Source organism: Meriones unguiculatus, chromosome 7 (assembly GCF_030254825.1).
Source record: "Meriones unguiculatus strain TT.TT164.6M chromosome 7, Bangor_MerUng_6.1, whole genome shotgun sequence".
Lineage (NCBI taxonomy): Eukaryota > Metazoa > Chordata > Mammalia > Rodentia > Muridae > Meriones > Meriones unguiculatus.
The window spans coordinates 15,331,483-15,344,955 of NC_083355.1; the positions used below are offsets into that span (position 1 = coordinate 15,331,483).

The following is a 13,473-nucleotide window of genomic DNA, read 5'->3' on the forward strand; positions in this document are numbered from 1 at the left end:
AGTCCAGGACAGCCAAGGCTACACGGAGAAACCCTGTCTAGGAGAAAAACAAAAACAAGAACCTTCATAATAACTTTATGTGCCACTGAGAACTCCTAAGTCAGAGCTCACCCTTAAGCCTGATTACTGTGTTCTGCACCAACAATATTAGCAGCATAGCCAAGGCCTGGCTGAGCTATTTCTATCAGATTTTTGTTTTGTTTTACTTTGTTGTGGTGCTGGGGAGGGAGGTGTCAAAATATGCTAAGCAAGCATTCTACTACTGAACCATCCCACCCTACCCCAGCTGCTTGATCAAATATTTTTATTTATGTATGTGAGCACTCTATCTGCATGTACACCTGCATGCCAGAAGAGGGCACCAGATCTCATTCTAGATGGTTGTGAGCCACCATGTGGTTGCTGGGAATTGAACTCAGGACCTCTGGAAGCCAGTGCTCTTAACCTCTGAGCCATCTCTCAAGCCCTTTAATGAAATATTTGAAGCATGCCTGTCCTGAAGTTTTATGAAATCCAGGCATGGTAGTAAATGCCTTTAATCCTAGCACTTGAGACAAAGGCAAGGCAGATCTCTATGAGTTTGAGGTCAGATTGGTCTGCATATTGAGTTCTAGAACAGCCTGGGGTGACCCTATCCCAAAATTTAAGAAAAAGAAAGTTTATGGGTAAGCAAATGGTTTATTTAGTCATGAATTTTCCCCTTTGAAGAATACTTACATTCTTTTGCATTGGTGAATTTTAAGTCTGGTGTGTGTGTGCAAGTACGCTTTCACTCACTCACCCACTCATGGATAGAGGTCACCCTCTGGTGTCATTCCTCAGGCACTGTCCACCTTGTATTTTGAAAAAGTCTTTTCTTGGCTTAGAACTGGACAAGCAGTCTAGACTAGCTGGCTGTGGAGCCCCAGGGCTCTGACTGTCTCTTTTCCCAGCACTGGGATTGCCCAACCTCTTCTGCTCGGGTTCCGGTGATCAGGCTCAGGTCCCCGTGCTTGCAAGGAAAGCAAGCTTAGCTTTACTGAATGAAGTGTCTTCCCAAGTCCTAGTTTAAGTTTTGTGTATGGGGGCAAAGGACAACCTACAGTCAGTTCTCTTTCCACCATGTGGGTGCCTGTGGTTAAATCAGGACATCAGACTTGGCATCAACTACCCTGTACCTACTTTAACCATCCCACTGGCCCTTACATTTTTGTCTTTTTTTAAACTGTTGCTGTTTAAAAGCTAGAAATTAATAACCAGGGTTTTTAAAAAGATTTATTTATTATGTATACAATGTTCTGTGTGTATGTATACCTGCACGTCAGAAGAGGGCACCAGATCTCATTCTAGATGGTTGTGAGCCACCATGTGGTTGCTGGGAATTGAACTCAGCACCTCTGGAAGAGCAGCCAGTGCTCTTAACCTCTGAGCGATTTTTCCAGCCCTAATAACTAGGTTTTGATAAAAGCCTACTGTTTTCACCAAATGAAAAAAATCCTTTAAACCCAGTTAGGGGAAAAACCTCGTAACTGCTTTGTTAGGGCATCTTGGGTGAGAGGACAGAGATCGGTGCCTGGTATTGGAGACAGGCTGGGAAGCTGGAGGCCATCTGCTGCCCCTGCCGTGGTGCCCTGCATGCCTTGTTTCTCTAAGAGTATTGCTGAAGATTGAGTCATTATCAGAATCCACACAGCGTATGCAAAAAACAGCACTATGTAACACTGATTATCCTGTAAGCAGTCACCATATTAGCAGTGTGTTGCGTTGGCTGTCCAGGATTTGCTTTGTAGACTAGGCTGGCCTTGAACTCATAGAGATCCTCCTGCTTCAACATCCTGAAGGCTGGGATTACAGGTGTGAGGAGCTGTTTAGTAAATTAGCATATGCTAATTTAGTAAATAAGCATATGCAGCGCAAGTTTGAGGATCTGAATTGAAAACTCTAGCAGCCACATAAAATCCCAGCACTGGGAGACTCGCTGGCCAGGCCGTCTAATCACACTGCTTATCTCTAAGTTTAGTGAAAAGACTTGTCTCAAAAAACAAAGTGGGAAGCAATTAAGAAGACACACACATACAGAACATGTTTGAAATGTGTAGAAAAATATTTCATATGTGAAAAGAGGGCAATTGCCTGACACACAGCTATCCTTTTAATATCTCCCTACAGAAAGTTTTTGTCATGCCAAACATGGATGATGTTTATATCCCTATAATGCACTCAGCCATGGACCCTCGCTCCACTTCCTGCCTCCTGAAAGAGCCGCCCGTGGAGGCCTCTGACCAGCTGTGATGGGTGAAGATGGGACATTTCCGGTATTACGAGACCCATCTCAAGGCATGGGATTTGTGGCTGCCATCTGTGCTGTGGGGCTAGCCTTTACTGGTGCCACAGCCGCTGTCTCTTAAAGGACTGCTTCTGCCCTCTGCCTGCCGGTGCCCATTCCACTGTGAGGTGTCATTCCCCGCATCCAGCGACAAGTGTCTGGTTTGTCTGTTGCAAAGCTTTGACTGGCAAAGGAGACTGGAAGAACCATTGTGGTAGAGCCAGAATTTAACAACTGACTCACACCATGCCTTTTTTTTTTTTTTTTTAAATGTCTACCAGGTTTTGTGACAGCAAATGAGCACATTCAGAGCAAAGCTGTACAACTGGAAGGCTTCCCCTGACCTCTTGACTCCTCCAAAGCTTCTCCTCAGGCAGCTGGTGCACACGGAACATTTTTCCACTCTCCACTTTGTACGCATGATTGCAGCCCTCCACACTGGGAGAATGCCACTGTGCTCACCTGTGTGGAGCGTGGTTTTGTGAGCCATTTTCATCAGTGGTAAAATAGGCAGAGCAACTTTTTTCATATTCAATTGTGCATTTGGGAAGCAAGTAGCCATAGAACACACACACCCACACTTTCACATGGGGTGGGGACAGTGGGCTTCATGTGAACATCAGGCAAAGCCATGAGATCAAACCATCCCAAATGAAGTACAATCACCTTGCTTCTAACCAATCCTGATTATTTTTCAGAGACATGAGCATATGTGACGTTATGTAATACTGCACACAATGACCGATTGTTCCTCCCTGGTACTGATGGGATTGGCCCAGAAAGCCAGAGTCCAGGTGTTCTCTGGTTTTTCTGTGCTCTGGGAAGCTTCGCTGTGGGGTGGGAGGGCCTTCTATCTAACCGGCTTGGGAGTTTTGTGGGCAGCCCCCTTCTCTGATGGCCAAATGAAGGACTGCTCTTTACTTTCTAAGGGTCAAGCACTACGTCTCCACATGCACTTGTGACCTTCCTTTAATGTTGCCAACTTAAGTTGATGCATTTGTGTCAGAATGTTTAGTTTACAAATTCGGGGGCTCTAATTGTGTAATTTGCTTTAAGACCTAATACAAATTTGTTTAAAGCTGCACTCAATGTCAAAATTACCTTGGGTAACTTCTGATAATTTAGTATCTGTGGACAAAGCTAATAGTTTTTTTTTAACAGCACCTTGCCTGAAGATGACGTTAAAGAAATTAATATATTGAAAAGTTATATTTGAGCCTTTATTTTTAATCATCCCATTAAAACATGACAAATTATTTGACCATTCCAGTCAGTGTACTGCTTTAATTTCTCATGGGTAGGCCCATTTGCCTGGCAGTTACATGTATCTTGTTCACTGGTCTTTCTCTGCAGTTGAAGACTAGGTAAGACACAAAAGGATCAAGATTCCACCACTGTACCCTATTGAGCATAGGATATTGTGTGGGGACTTTACAATCGCTTCATTGTCTCACAAAATAAATATCTCATGTCAAACACCAGACAAGCACGTTATTTTCTTAAGAGAAGCCCAGAGAATAGTGAATGCAGACTCTTGTACTTTCCTAGCCTCCAGCAATGTTAAGGTAGGTTACCTTGTGGAAAGATTAAAGGGGCTATTTTTTTTTTTTTTTTTTTTCAGAAAAACTAGTCTTTGGAACCTGCAAACCTCGTTTCCCTGTTGACCTTTGTTCACTCCAAAGGCTTCGCATCTTCCTAACTACTCTAATTGCTTCTGCTATTAAGCTGACAATTTAGTTTGCCCGAAGCTTCAAGCTTGTTAGAATACCCAACAAAGCAGCTTCACTCCAGTGCCATATCCTCCCGGAACATCAGATCGATCTTACTAGGTGAGGGTCCTCAGTTATTCACTACTTTACTTAATGGACTTATGGGTGCATACTGGAGGCTCAACCTGTCATGTTTGCTGGCCAAGCACCAAGCCTGTGGCTCCGACCTCAGCTAATTACGCACCCCGCCCTTAAGGCTTCTGACCCCCCCCCAACACCCTTGTGCCGCGGTGGCATTCCTACACCCCCAGGGCCGCCCCATTTCACCGCAGAGCCATGCACCTCAGTTACACCCGCACCTGGGATCAGGACAAAGCACAGGACCTAACTTAGCAAGGCACACTCGGGCCGTGTAGCTGGCGGTTAAAAGGGCCGCCCGCGACGGGCAGGCGGCCCCAGTTATGCGCCAGCAATTGCTATGGCGCTGCAGCTTAACCCCCGGGACCACAGAGGTGCGCCGGGGGCTCAAAGGCAGCGCGTCGGGCAGTGACACACACGGACTCCAGGGCTACCGTCAGAACAACTTTATTCGGAGATCTGGGGAAAGGATGGAGAAGTCCACGCTGTCTGCGGCGCTCCGCAGGGAAGATCTGAAAGAGAAAGGAAGGGTGAGGGGCAGGAAGGTGGCCGGGCCCGCCGCCCCCCTCTGCCGCCGCGGTCGGCTCAGACTCGGATTCGCATCACCCGGATCAGCAGTCTAACGCGTGCTTTGTATGGAGTGTCATCACCGCCGGCCGCCCACCCGCAAACTGTGCGGCCGCTCGGCCCCCGCAAAGGGCACGTTACCTCACAGGGGTCCCCGGCGCCAAGAGGACAAGACGCGTCTGCGGCCTTCACTTAAAGCAGGCTTCCGGAAGTTGCTGGGCGGGCTTTTGTGATGTTGACTAATTGGAAGCCAGATCTCTTGTCACGTGCACAAGAGCAGCCGGCTCATTGGCTATGCTTTCTGGGTCCTCTAGCGTGTGGACAGGTCCAACCATAGAGACGGGAAGAAACTAAGCCACGTGTTGCGGGCTGCTAGCTATTTCCGGTTCTTATTTATTTATTTATTTGTTTGTTTGTTTGTTTATTTATTTTGCTACTACAAAGTTGTGGGTCTGTAATTAGCGCGTCCCATCATAGTAAGCAGAGCCAGACAAGTGGAAACGTGACGGTTGTGAGGTAGAAGGCGCTTAGACTGAGATCGAATCCTGACTTTGTGGTGAATTTGTCGTTCGGCCTTTCTGTTCCTCAGTTCGGGATTATCCTCCCACATCCCGGCGCGGTGACTCACTCGTCCGTAATTCCAGCCCTTGAGAGGCTTAAACGCCCAGTTAACATTTTTTATTCTGTGCACTGTGACTTGGCCGGGAGAGTGTGTATTGTCGATACACACTCACCGAAGCCGGTGAGGATGCGGTGCTCTGTTCCCATTACTTCTGTTGGCGAGCACAGAACGGGCCAACCGTTTTGGAAAAGGAATTGGACACTTTGCTGTCAACATCCACGTGCCATCCCTGGGAATTTAAGAGAAATTTAAACTGGTGCGCACATAAAATCTCATGCATAGTTGTAAATAGTAAAGTTACTCAAAAGCGTAAACCCCCTAAATGGGAACATGCAAAGGCGCTTTAATAGGTAAATATAAACAAATAATGTTATCTATACAATCAAATGCTTGGCAAAATACAATAGTCTCTTGATAGACGTGATCCTTCAGAGTTTATAGTGGTCACCTCGCCTTTTCTTCAGAAAATGTCTTGGCTAGCCCAGGCCGGGCTTGAATTCATACATCGTGCCCCAGCCTCCCAGCAGACTGGGAGTCAAGAGTGTGCTCCATCCCATTCAAAGACCTTTATCATTTTTAGCTTTATTGATATTCTCAGCTTTTTATCGTCGTTTTTTAAACTCACCTTGAGTCCCTGGCTCTTCTGGTTTCTTTTTATTTGTTTATTTATTTAATTCCCTGTGCATTGGTCTGAAGGAAGGGTCTGAATTCCTGGAACTGGAGTCATAGACAGTGTGAGCTGCCATGTGGGTGCTGGGAATTGAACCCAGTCCTTTGGAAGGGCAGGTAGTGCTCTTCACCACTGAACCATCTTTCCAACTGAATTTCTCTTTGTACTCTTGGCCGTCCTGGAACTCTGTATACCAGGCTGGCCTCTACCTCAATGATCCGCCTCTCCTCCTGAGTGCAGGTGTCACTATACCTGCCTAGTTTCAAAAATAGATTCTTAGGAGCCTGGCATGGTGGCACATGCCTATAATCTCAGCACTCAGGAAGGCAGAAGCGGATCTTTGAGAGTTCAAGGTCAGCCTGGTCTACAAAGTGAGTCCAGGACAGCTAAGTCAAGGCTACACAGAGAAACCCTGTCTCAAAAAACAAACAAAAAGAATAGATTCTTAGATTATTAATGTAGACCTTTTCTAGCAACCCATTAAAGGCTATACTTTTCACATTAAGGCTTGCTTTAGAGGCATCCCACGGATTATATTTTGTTTTCATTAATATTCGGCCCAGAGTGTTTTCTAATGTCCCTTTGATCTTTCTCTTTTTACTCATGGGTTATTTTGAAAAGTGATGTTAGCTGGGTGTGGTGGTACACATCTGCAAAACCAGCACTGGAAGACGGAGGTGGGAGAATCAGAAATTCAACATTAGCCTCGGCTACTTACGAAGTTCATGGCCAGGCTGGACAGTGTGAGACCCTGCCCTGAAAACAGGAGCTGGAGAGATATTACCCGACCCCCATGGCTTAGGATGTAAACTTCTCAGCTGCTGCTCCAGCACCATGCCCGTCTGCTTCCTGCCACGATGGTCATGGACTGATAACCCTCTAAAACTGTAAGCCAGCCCCAGTTAAATGATTTCTCAGAGTTGCCTTGGTCATGGTGCCTCTTCATAGCAAACTGAGGTCACCAGGCTTGCGTGGCAAGCACCTCAACCCGTGGAGGCATCTGGCTGTCACTGGGAAGCATCTGGTTTGGAACACTTCCTCGTAGCATCCCTGTGGAATGGTTACAGGTAGAGAGCAGAGGAGCCACTGAACAGCCATGAGGCACAGGACAACCTCTGTAGCCTGAGACTATCTGACCAGATTTTAAAAACAAACCTGGCCCCAACCTGTTGACAGTACAGAGACTGAGAAAGCCTGTCTTCCAACTCTGGTTTCTCTTCTATCAGCAAATGAGAAAATGTTGAAATCTGACGTGCATTTGTTTTTGTTGTTGTCAATTGTGCTGAGCTTGGCTTTGATTTCAAGTTCAACTTTAAGGTTATCTACACATTGAGGATTGCTGAGTTTCATTCATAAGTGGATGCTTTCATCATTGTGAAATATCCCTCTATTTCTGGTAATATTCCTTACTTCAGAGCTAGCTTTTCTGACAATGAGCACAACCTTCCAAGTCTCCCCACCCCCAGATAAGCCCTTGTTTTATGGCGCAGGACAGTCTCCAATTCTCTGTGTAGCCCATGCTGACCTCCTGCGTTAGCTTCTCTAGGGCTAGGATTCAGTTGTGTGCTGCCACGCCTGAACTACTGTCTTTAGGGTAATTTTGATAAGGTCCTTCTTTGTCTTTCTCTGTCTTTTGACTTTTAGCGCCTCCATATTTATTTTTGGATTTATTTCTTATAAAATCTCATAGTTGAGTCTTGAGATTTTGAGGTTGGTCGTCTACGTTTTTAAAAATGATGTATTCTATTTTATGTGTGTGGTTGTTTTGCCAGTGTGTATGTCTGTGCACCACCTGTGTGCAGTGCCCACAGAGGCCAGAAGAAAGTGTTGGATCCCCTGGACTGGAGTTTCAGGCAGCTGTGAGCTGCCATGTGGGTGCTGAGAATTGGACCCAGGTCCTCTGGAAGGGCAGCCCATGCTCTTACCCAGTGAGCCACCTCTCCAGCCCCCAGGGCTGCCTTTTAACTAGTATATGTAGACCATTTATATCTCTTTAATAGTTTTACTGAAAAATAACTTACCTACCCATTTAGAATATATGGCTCTGCTACATTAACAAAGTTGGGCATCATTACCACTATTAACTTTAGAATGTTTTCATTGGCCCAGAAAGAACCCCTATGCCCTGGTCGGTCATTACTTCCCACTTTCCTCATCCCCCTCCTCCAGCCCTCCTCCACTCCCTTACTTTCCAGCTCTTCCCCTTGAGCCCTTTATGTGGACGGGATGGTAACAATGTGAACCTTTACAGCTTTTACTCAACATTTCAAGATTAAGATCTTGCACTATTTTTCATCCATTTTGATTGCTAAATAGTATTCATTCAGTGGATATGCCACTTTTATGTTTGTCTTTATTTGTGTGTGTAAGGGGGTTGTGTAGGGGAGAAGGGAAGGCGAGCAAGCCTGTGTACACAGCACACAGACGAGAGAACAACTTCAGGTGTCATTCCTCATCTTCCATCTTGTTTGAGACAAGGTCTCTCTCTCTTGTTTTTTCAAGATAAGGTTGCTCTGTGTAGCCTTGGCTGTCCTAGAACTCACTCTGTAGACCAGGCTAGCCTCGAACTCCGAAATCTGCCTGTTTCTGACTCCCAAGAGCTGGAATTAAAGGCATGCACTACAACCAGTGGGCAGGACATGTCTCTTGTTTGCTGCTTTGTATTGTGGGCTAGCTAGCCCATGAGCAGGATTCTCTTGCCTCAGCCTCCCATCTTGACATAGGAGGATTGGATTACAGGTGTAATGACATCATAGCCGACTTTACATGGGTCTGGAGATCTGAACTCAGGTCTTCAAGTGTGAGCAGCAACTGCTTTACCCACTGAGCTGTCTCCTCAGCCCCATGGGTGGTGCGCACTGGGACTGCTTCCACGTTGGAGAAATTATAAATGACATGGAGTCCTGGGTTCCATCCCCAACACTGCGCAAACCTGCTGAGGTAGCGCAAAATCAGCTAAGGTTTAATTACTTTTTAAAAGATTTGTTATGTTTTCTATGTGATGTGTGTGTGCCCACAATATCACAGGAAGGAAAAGAGCAAGGAGTCTGGAGGAAAGCCAGGAAATGATCATATCCCAGGAGGATGTGTTCAAGAGCTCTTGAGCAGCCCAGAATGAAACAGTGGTCCAGGGAAAACAGGATGAAGCCAGACCTCCTCAGAGATTTACTAGAGGAAGGGAGCTTTTGAGCCGCCCAAGAGAGGTTTCCAAAGAGTTCTATGGAATTAGGCCGAATAAGGGATGAGGAGGGCTAGGTGGTGAGGAAATGGAGGTGTTTTGTGAGGACGGTCATATCCATGCTGGACCTGAGATTACTAATACATTATAACACTCTGCCGTGGCATCATAGCCTTGGCACAATGTGTGTAGAACATAAGAGCTCAGAAGCGAGAGAGCACATAACCAGTTAGGATTAGTCTGAGGTACTCCTAGAAGAAGCTGGGGTAGGCCTACATCCTGAGCCAGCTGGCTGGTACCTTTTACATTCTTTTGCACAAGTTCATATGGTTTCAAACAAGGCTCATAGTCAGCACATTTGTGCCAACTTGAGGCTCTTCTTAGTGTAGTTTGCCTTCAATATCAGTGAGTTTCATATCTGGATTCAACCAACCACAGGTCAGAATTATTTGGGTTTTTAAAAATTGCAGCTATGTTGAACACATACAGGCTATTTTTTCCCCTCGTGGTTCTTCCCAAATAATACTGTGCACTAGGTATCACAGATTATCCAGGGATAACTTAGATTTTAAAGTATACAGGAGGATATCAGGAAGCTATATATAGACATATGCAAATATGATGCCATTTTATTAATATAGAAGGGATGTGAATGGGATTTTGGTATCTGTAGATTTTGGGGCTTCTGAAGCCCATCCTCTAAAATATAAAGGGAATATGGTTGCTATTCCAGGAAGTGCCACTGTCTTCTACCTACAGTTATGGCACACATAGCAGGACACTGTCATAATATTATGGGCATGGGGCAAGAGTGACAACCAGGGACCAGTGAGATGGCTCAGCAGGCAAAGGTGCTTGTTGCCTGATGGCCTGAGTTCAATCCCCAGAACCCAGTAGGTCGAAGGAGGGAACTGACTCTGACCTCCACAAGAGGCATGCATATACACTCACACACCCATAAATAAATATGATTAAAAAAAAAGAGCAATCAGGTAAGGGTGGAACTCGTCGTAGCTTCCATCAGAGCTAAACAAAGCTGAAAAACTAATCTCTGAACTCTTGTTTGATTTTAGGTTTTGTTTGTTTGGCTAATCTTGTTTGCTTTTGATTTTTTTTTTTTTTCTTTTTAAAGCTGGTCTCATGATGTAGCTTTGGCTGTTCTGGAACTCACTATGTAGACCACACTGGCCTTGAACTCACAGAGACCCTCTTGCCTCTGTCTCTTGAATGATGGTGTTAAAGGCCTGGGCAACTATTCCCAGTTAGTTTGGTTTGTTTCTGATGTAGGGTTTCATACAGCCCAAACTGGCCTCTACCTTGCAGTGTAGTTGAGGAGAGCCTAGGCTCCTCCCCGTCTCTGACTCCCTAAGTGCTGTGCTTATAGATATGAGGCCCCACACCTTGTTGATCTGTGGGCTCTAACTGGGTTTTGCCTCTTCCTGGTTGTCTTCTTTACTGGGCTGTTTGCCTCTCTTGATTTTAGTGTATCGGGTATTTGCATGTCTTTTTGACAAGGTTTTGCCCAGTGGCCTAGGCTGACCTTGAATTTATCTAGGTTGGCCTCAAATTCTCAGCAGTCCTCCCGCCGTGGCCACTCAAATCATGGGATTACAGGCATGGGCCACTATGCTCAGGTTTAATGTATTCCCTATAAAATGTGTCTAATTAATAGCTGACTGATAGAGCTATTGCACAAGATGACCCTACAGGCAAATGTTTGCACATTTCCAAATCACAGCAAATAAGAAGCAGTAGCAGCATTGATGAGCCCTAAGCACTTCTGTGCCTGGAGGTAGCCCAGTGGTAGAGTACTTGCCTAGTATCCCCAGGCTTAGGGATTGATCTCCAACACAGAAGAAACAGGGAGTGAGGAGGGAAAGCGGGAAGGAATGGAGAGGAGCGAGAGCAAGTTTTTGCAGTCTAAGACAGTACATACAGTAGTGACAATACTGGATCCTGGTTGTCGTCGTGTGTTAAGTAGAAGTGCTTGGAACAAGATGCACAACCGTTTTCAATCCTGTTGTCTTACAACGAGAGCCAACAGACCGAACGACACCCAGTAATAGCAGCCTTCAAGTTTTCCTTAAACCTTACATTAGGAAGGCGTTACATCTCTTTCTAACATCACTTTACTTAACCCATAACTACCCCACAGGTATTGTTAATTCAAGTCTGTCCAGCTTGGAGGTCACTTTAAAAAAATGATTTGGCACTGGGCATGGTGGCTCATGCCTGTAATCTGTAATCCCAGCACTTGGGAGGCAGAAACAGGCGGATTTCTGTGAGTTTGAGGCCAGCCTGGTATACAAAGCAAGTCCAGGACAGCCAAGGTTACACAGAGAAATCCTGTCTTGAAAAAAACAAAACCCAAAACAATAACAAAAAAAATTGAGGCTGAAAAGATCTCAGTGGTTATAACACTGGCTACTCTTTGCAGAGGTCCCGAGTTCAATTCCCAGCACCCACTTGGTGACTCAGAACCATCTGTAGCTGGGGATGGTGGCGCATGCCTGTGATCCTAGCACTCAGGAGGCAGAGGCAAGCAGAACTCTGAGGAAAGCCTCTACAGAGTGAGTCCAGGACAGCTGGGGCTCTGTTACACAGAGAAACCCTGTTACCAAAACCAAATAAACAAGCAAACAGCAACAAAGATTTGGCTTATTCTGGTGAAAAGATGTGCGGTTTCATAAATGACCTCCCTTTTAAAAGCTTTTTCTAAATGGTACCCTTACAAGCTGGTTGAGCAGGTAAAGGCAGTGGCAGCCACACCTGCTGACTTGAGTTGGATTCCCGAATCCCACATAGGGAGGGGGTCGAGAGAACCACCTCATGGAAGCTGTCCTCCGACCTCCAAACACAAGTGCTTCCACACACAGTAAAGAAGTGCAGCGTTAAAAAAAAGTACGTAGCTACCATCTCGCTTATCAGCCCTGTGCAAGTCAACCTAACAATCATAAAATGAAAGTTTTAGGTTGCCAATGAGATTAAAAACCTCCAAGTCTAGGTCACAACTTCTTCCGCTAGAGGGCAGCATTTCCTAAAACAAACACTAAGGATTCCCGGCCAGTGGGTTTTAACACTGGCTATCCGCAGTGAGCTGGACTGGCCTCTGCCGCCTCCCGGCACCTGTGGGAAGTGTAAAATACGCAGCTTTCTAGACTCTGCCCTGCATATACTGATCAGTCAGCAAGGAAGCACGAAAGATATTGGAAATAGGTTTCTTAGAAGCTCTTCAAGAAAAAAAATAAGATTTGGCTAATTCACTTTCTCTCACCTCCCCAGACATGCTTTAGTCTTCTTGCAGTCTTTGTTGAATCTAATGTGTGTGTGTGTGTGTGTGTGGCCTAGTTTGCATTAACACTATAACCTTGACCTTTACTTTTTTATTATGTTTACTTGTGTGTGCATGTACTTGTGTGGGCATTCGTGTCACAGTGTGCATGTGGAGGTCAGAGGACAACTTTTGGGAGTCCGTTTTTTCTTCGTACCATGCAGATGCTGGGAATTGAGCTCAGGCGGCCAGGCTTGACAGCAAGCACCTGTACCTTCTGGGCCAGCTCATCCTGGCCTTTTAAAACAGGTTATTTAATACAACTTCAGGAAGATGGTTTCCTGTCTATTTTCAGGACTTTATATGGGCAGGTCTATTTCAGAAAAGCCCTAAAATATTTCAGTTTTTGTATTTAAGCAGTGATGCCAGCTTTTGCTTTTTTTTTTCTTTTTGAGACAGGGTTTCTCTGTCACAGGCATGTACCACCATGCCCAGCTAATTAGCTTTTGCTTTAACATAAGTAAAACATTGTTTCAGGGGAGCTGGGGAGATGGCTCAGAGGTTAAGAGCATCATCTGCTCTTCCAGAGGACCCAGGTATGATTCCCAGCACCCACATGGCAGCTAACAACTGTCTGTAACTCCAGTTCCAGGAGATCTGGCATCCTCACATAGACATACATGCAGCAAAACACCAATGCACATAAAAATAAGTAAATCTCTTTTTAGTTTTTATTTTTTGGTGTTTCGAGATAGCGTTTCTCTATGTAGCCTTGGCTGTCCTGGAACTCACTCTGTAGGCTGGCCTGGAACTCATGAGATCCACCTGCCTCTGCCTCCCAAGTGCTGGAATTAAAGGTCTGTGTCACAACTGCCCAGCTTAAATAAATCTTTTTAAAAGCCTTATTTGAAGAAGAAGAGGAGGAAGAAGAGGAGGAGGAAGAGGAGGAAGAAGAGGAGAAGGAAGAAAAGGAGAAGGAAGAAGAGGAAGAAGATGATAATGAAGAAGAAGAA

The 13,473-nt window shown here is 45.4% G+C and overlaps 1 protein-coding gene, 1 long non-coding RNA gene and 2 other non-coding genes across 5 annotated transcripts in view; 1 reads left to right on the forward strand and 3 right to left on the reverse strand.

Moving 5' to 3' along the window:
* Positions 1–3,574, forward strand: part of Tex2 (testis expressed 2) — a 110,699-nt gene extending 107,125 nt beyond the window's left edge. For both annotated transcript variants that reach the window (XM_021634279.2, XM_021634281.2), the window contains exon 12: positions 2,149–3,574. In XM_021634279.2, the coding sequence (XP_021489954.1) occupies positions 2,149–2,271 (123 nt within the window). In that variant the 3' untranslated portion in view covers positions 2,272–3,574. The remainder of the gene's footprint in view (positions 1–2,148) is intronic.
* An 848-nt stretch (positions 3,575–4,422) lies between these two features.
* On the reverse strand, positions 4,423–4,552 carry LOC132655687 (small nucleolar RNA SNORA76). The gene has a single exon (XR_009593471.1). It is a non-coding gene; the product is annotated as a small nucleolar RNA SNORA76 (small nucleolar RNA).
* A 31-nt stretch (positions 4,553–4,583) lies between these two features.
* Positions 4,584–5,099, reverse strand: LOC110547037 (uncharacterized). The gene is made up of 2 exons (XR_002476338.2): positions 4,861–5,099; positions 4,584–4,664 (listed from the first exon to the last, which is right to left on the reverse strand). It is a non-coding gene; the product is annotated as an uncharacterized LOC110547037 (long non-coding RNA).
* Positions 4,736–4,805, reverse strand: LOC132655639 (small nucleolar RNA SNORD104). The gene has a single exon (XR_009593428.1). It is a non-coding gene; the product is annotated as a small nucleolar RNA SNORD104 (small nucleolar RNA).
* Positions 5,100–13,473: the final 8,374 nt, after the last annotated feature.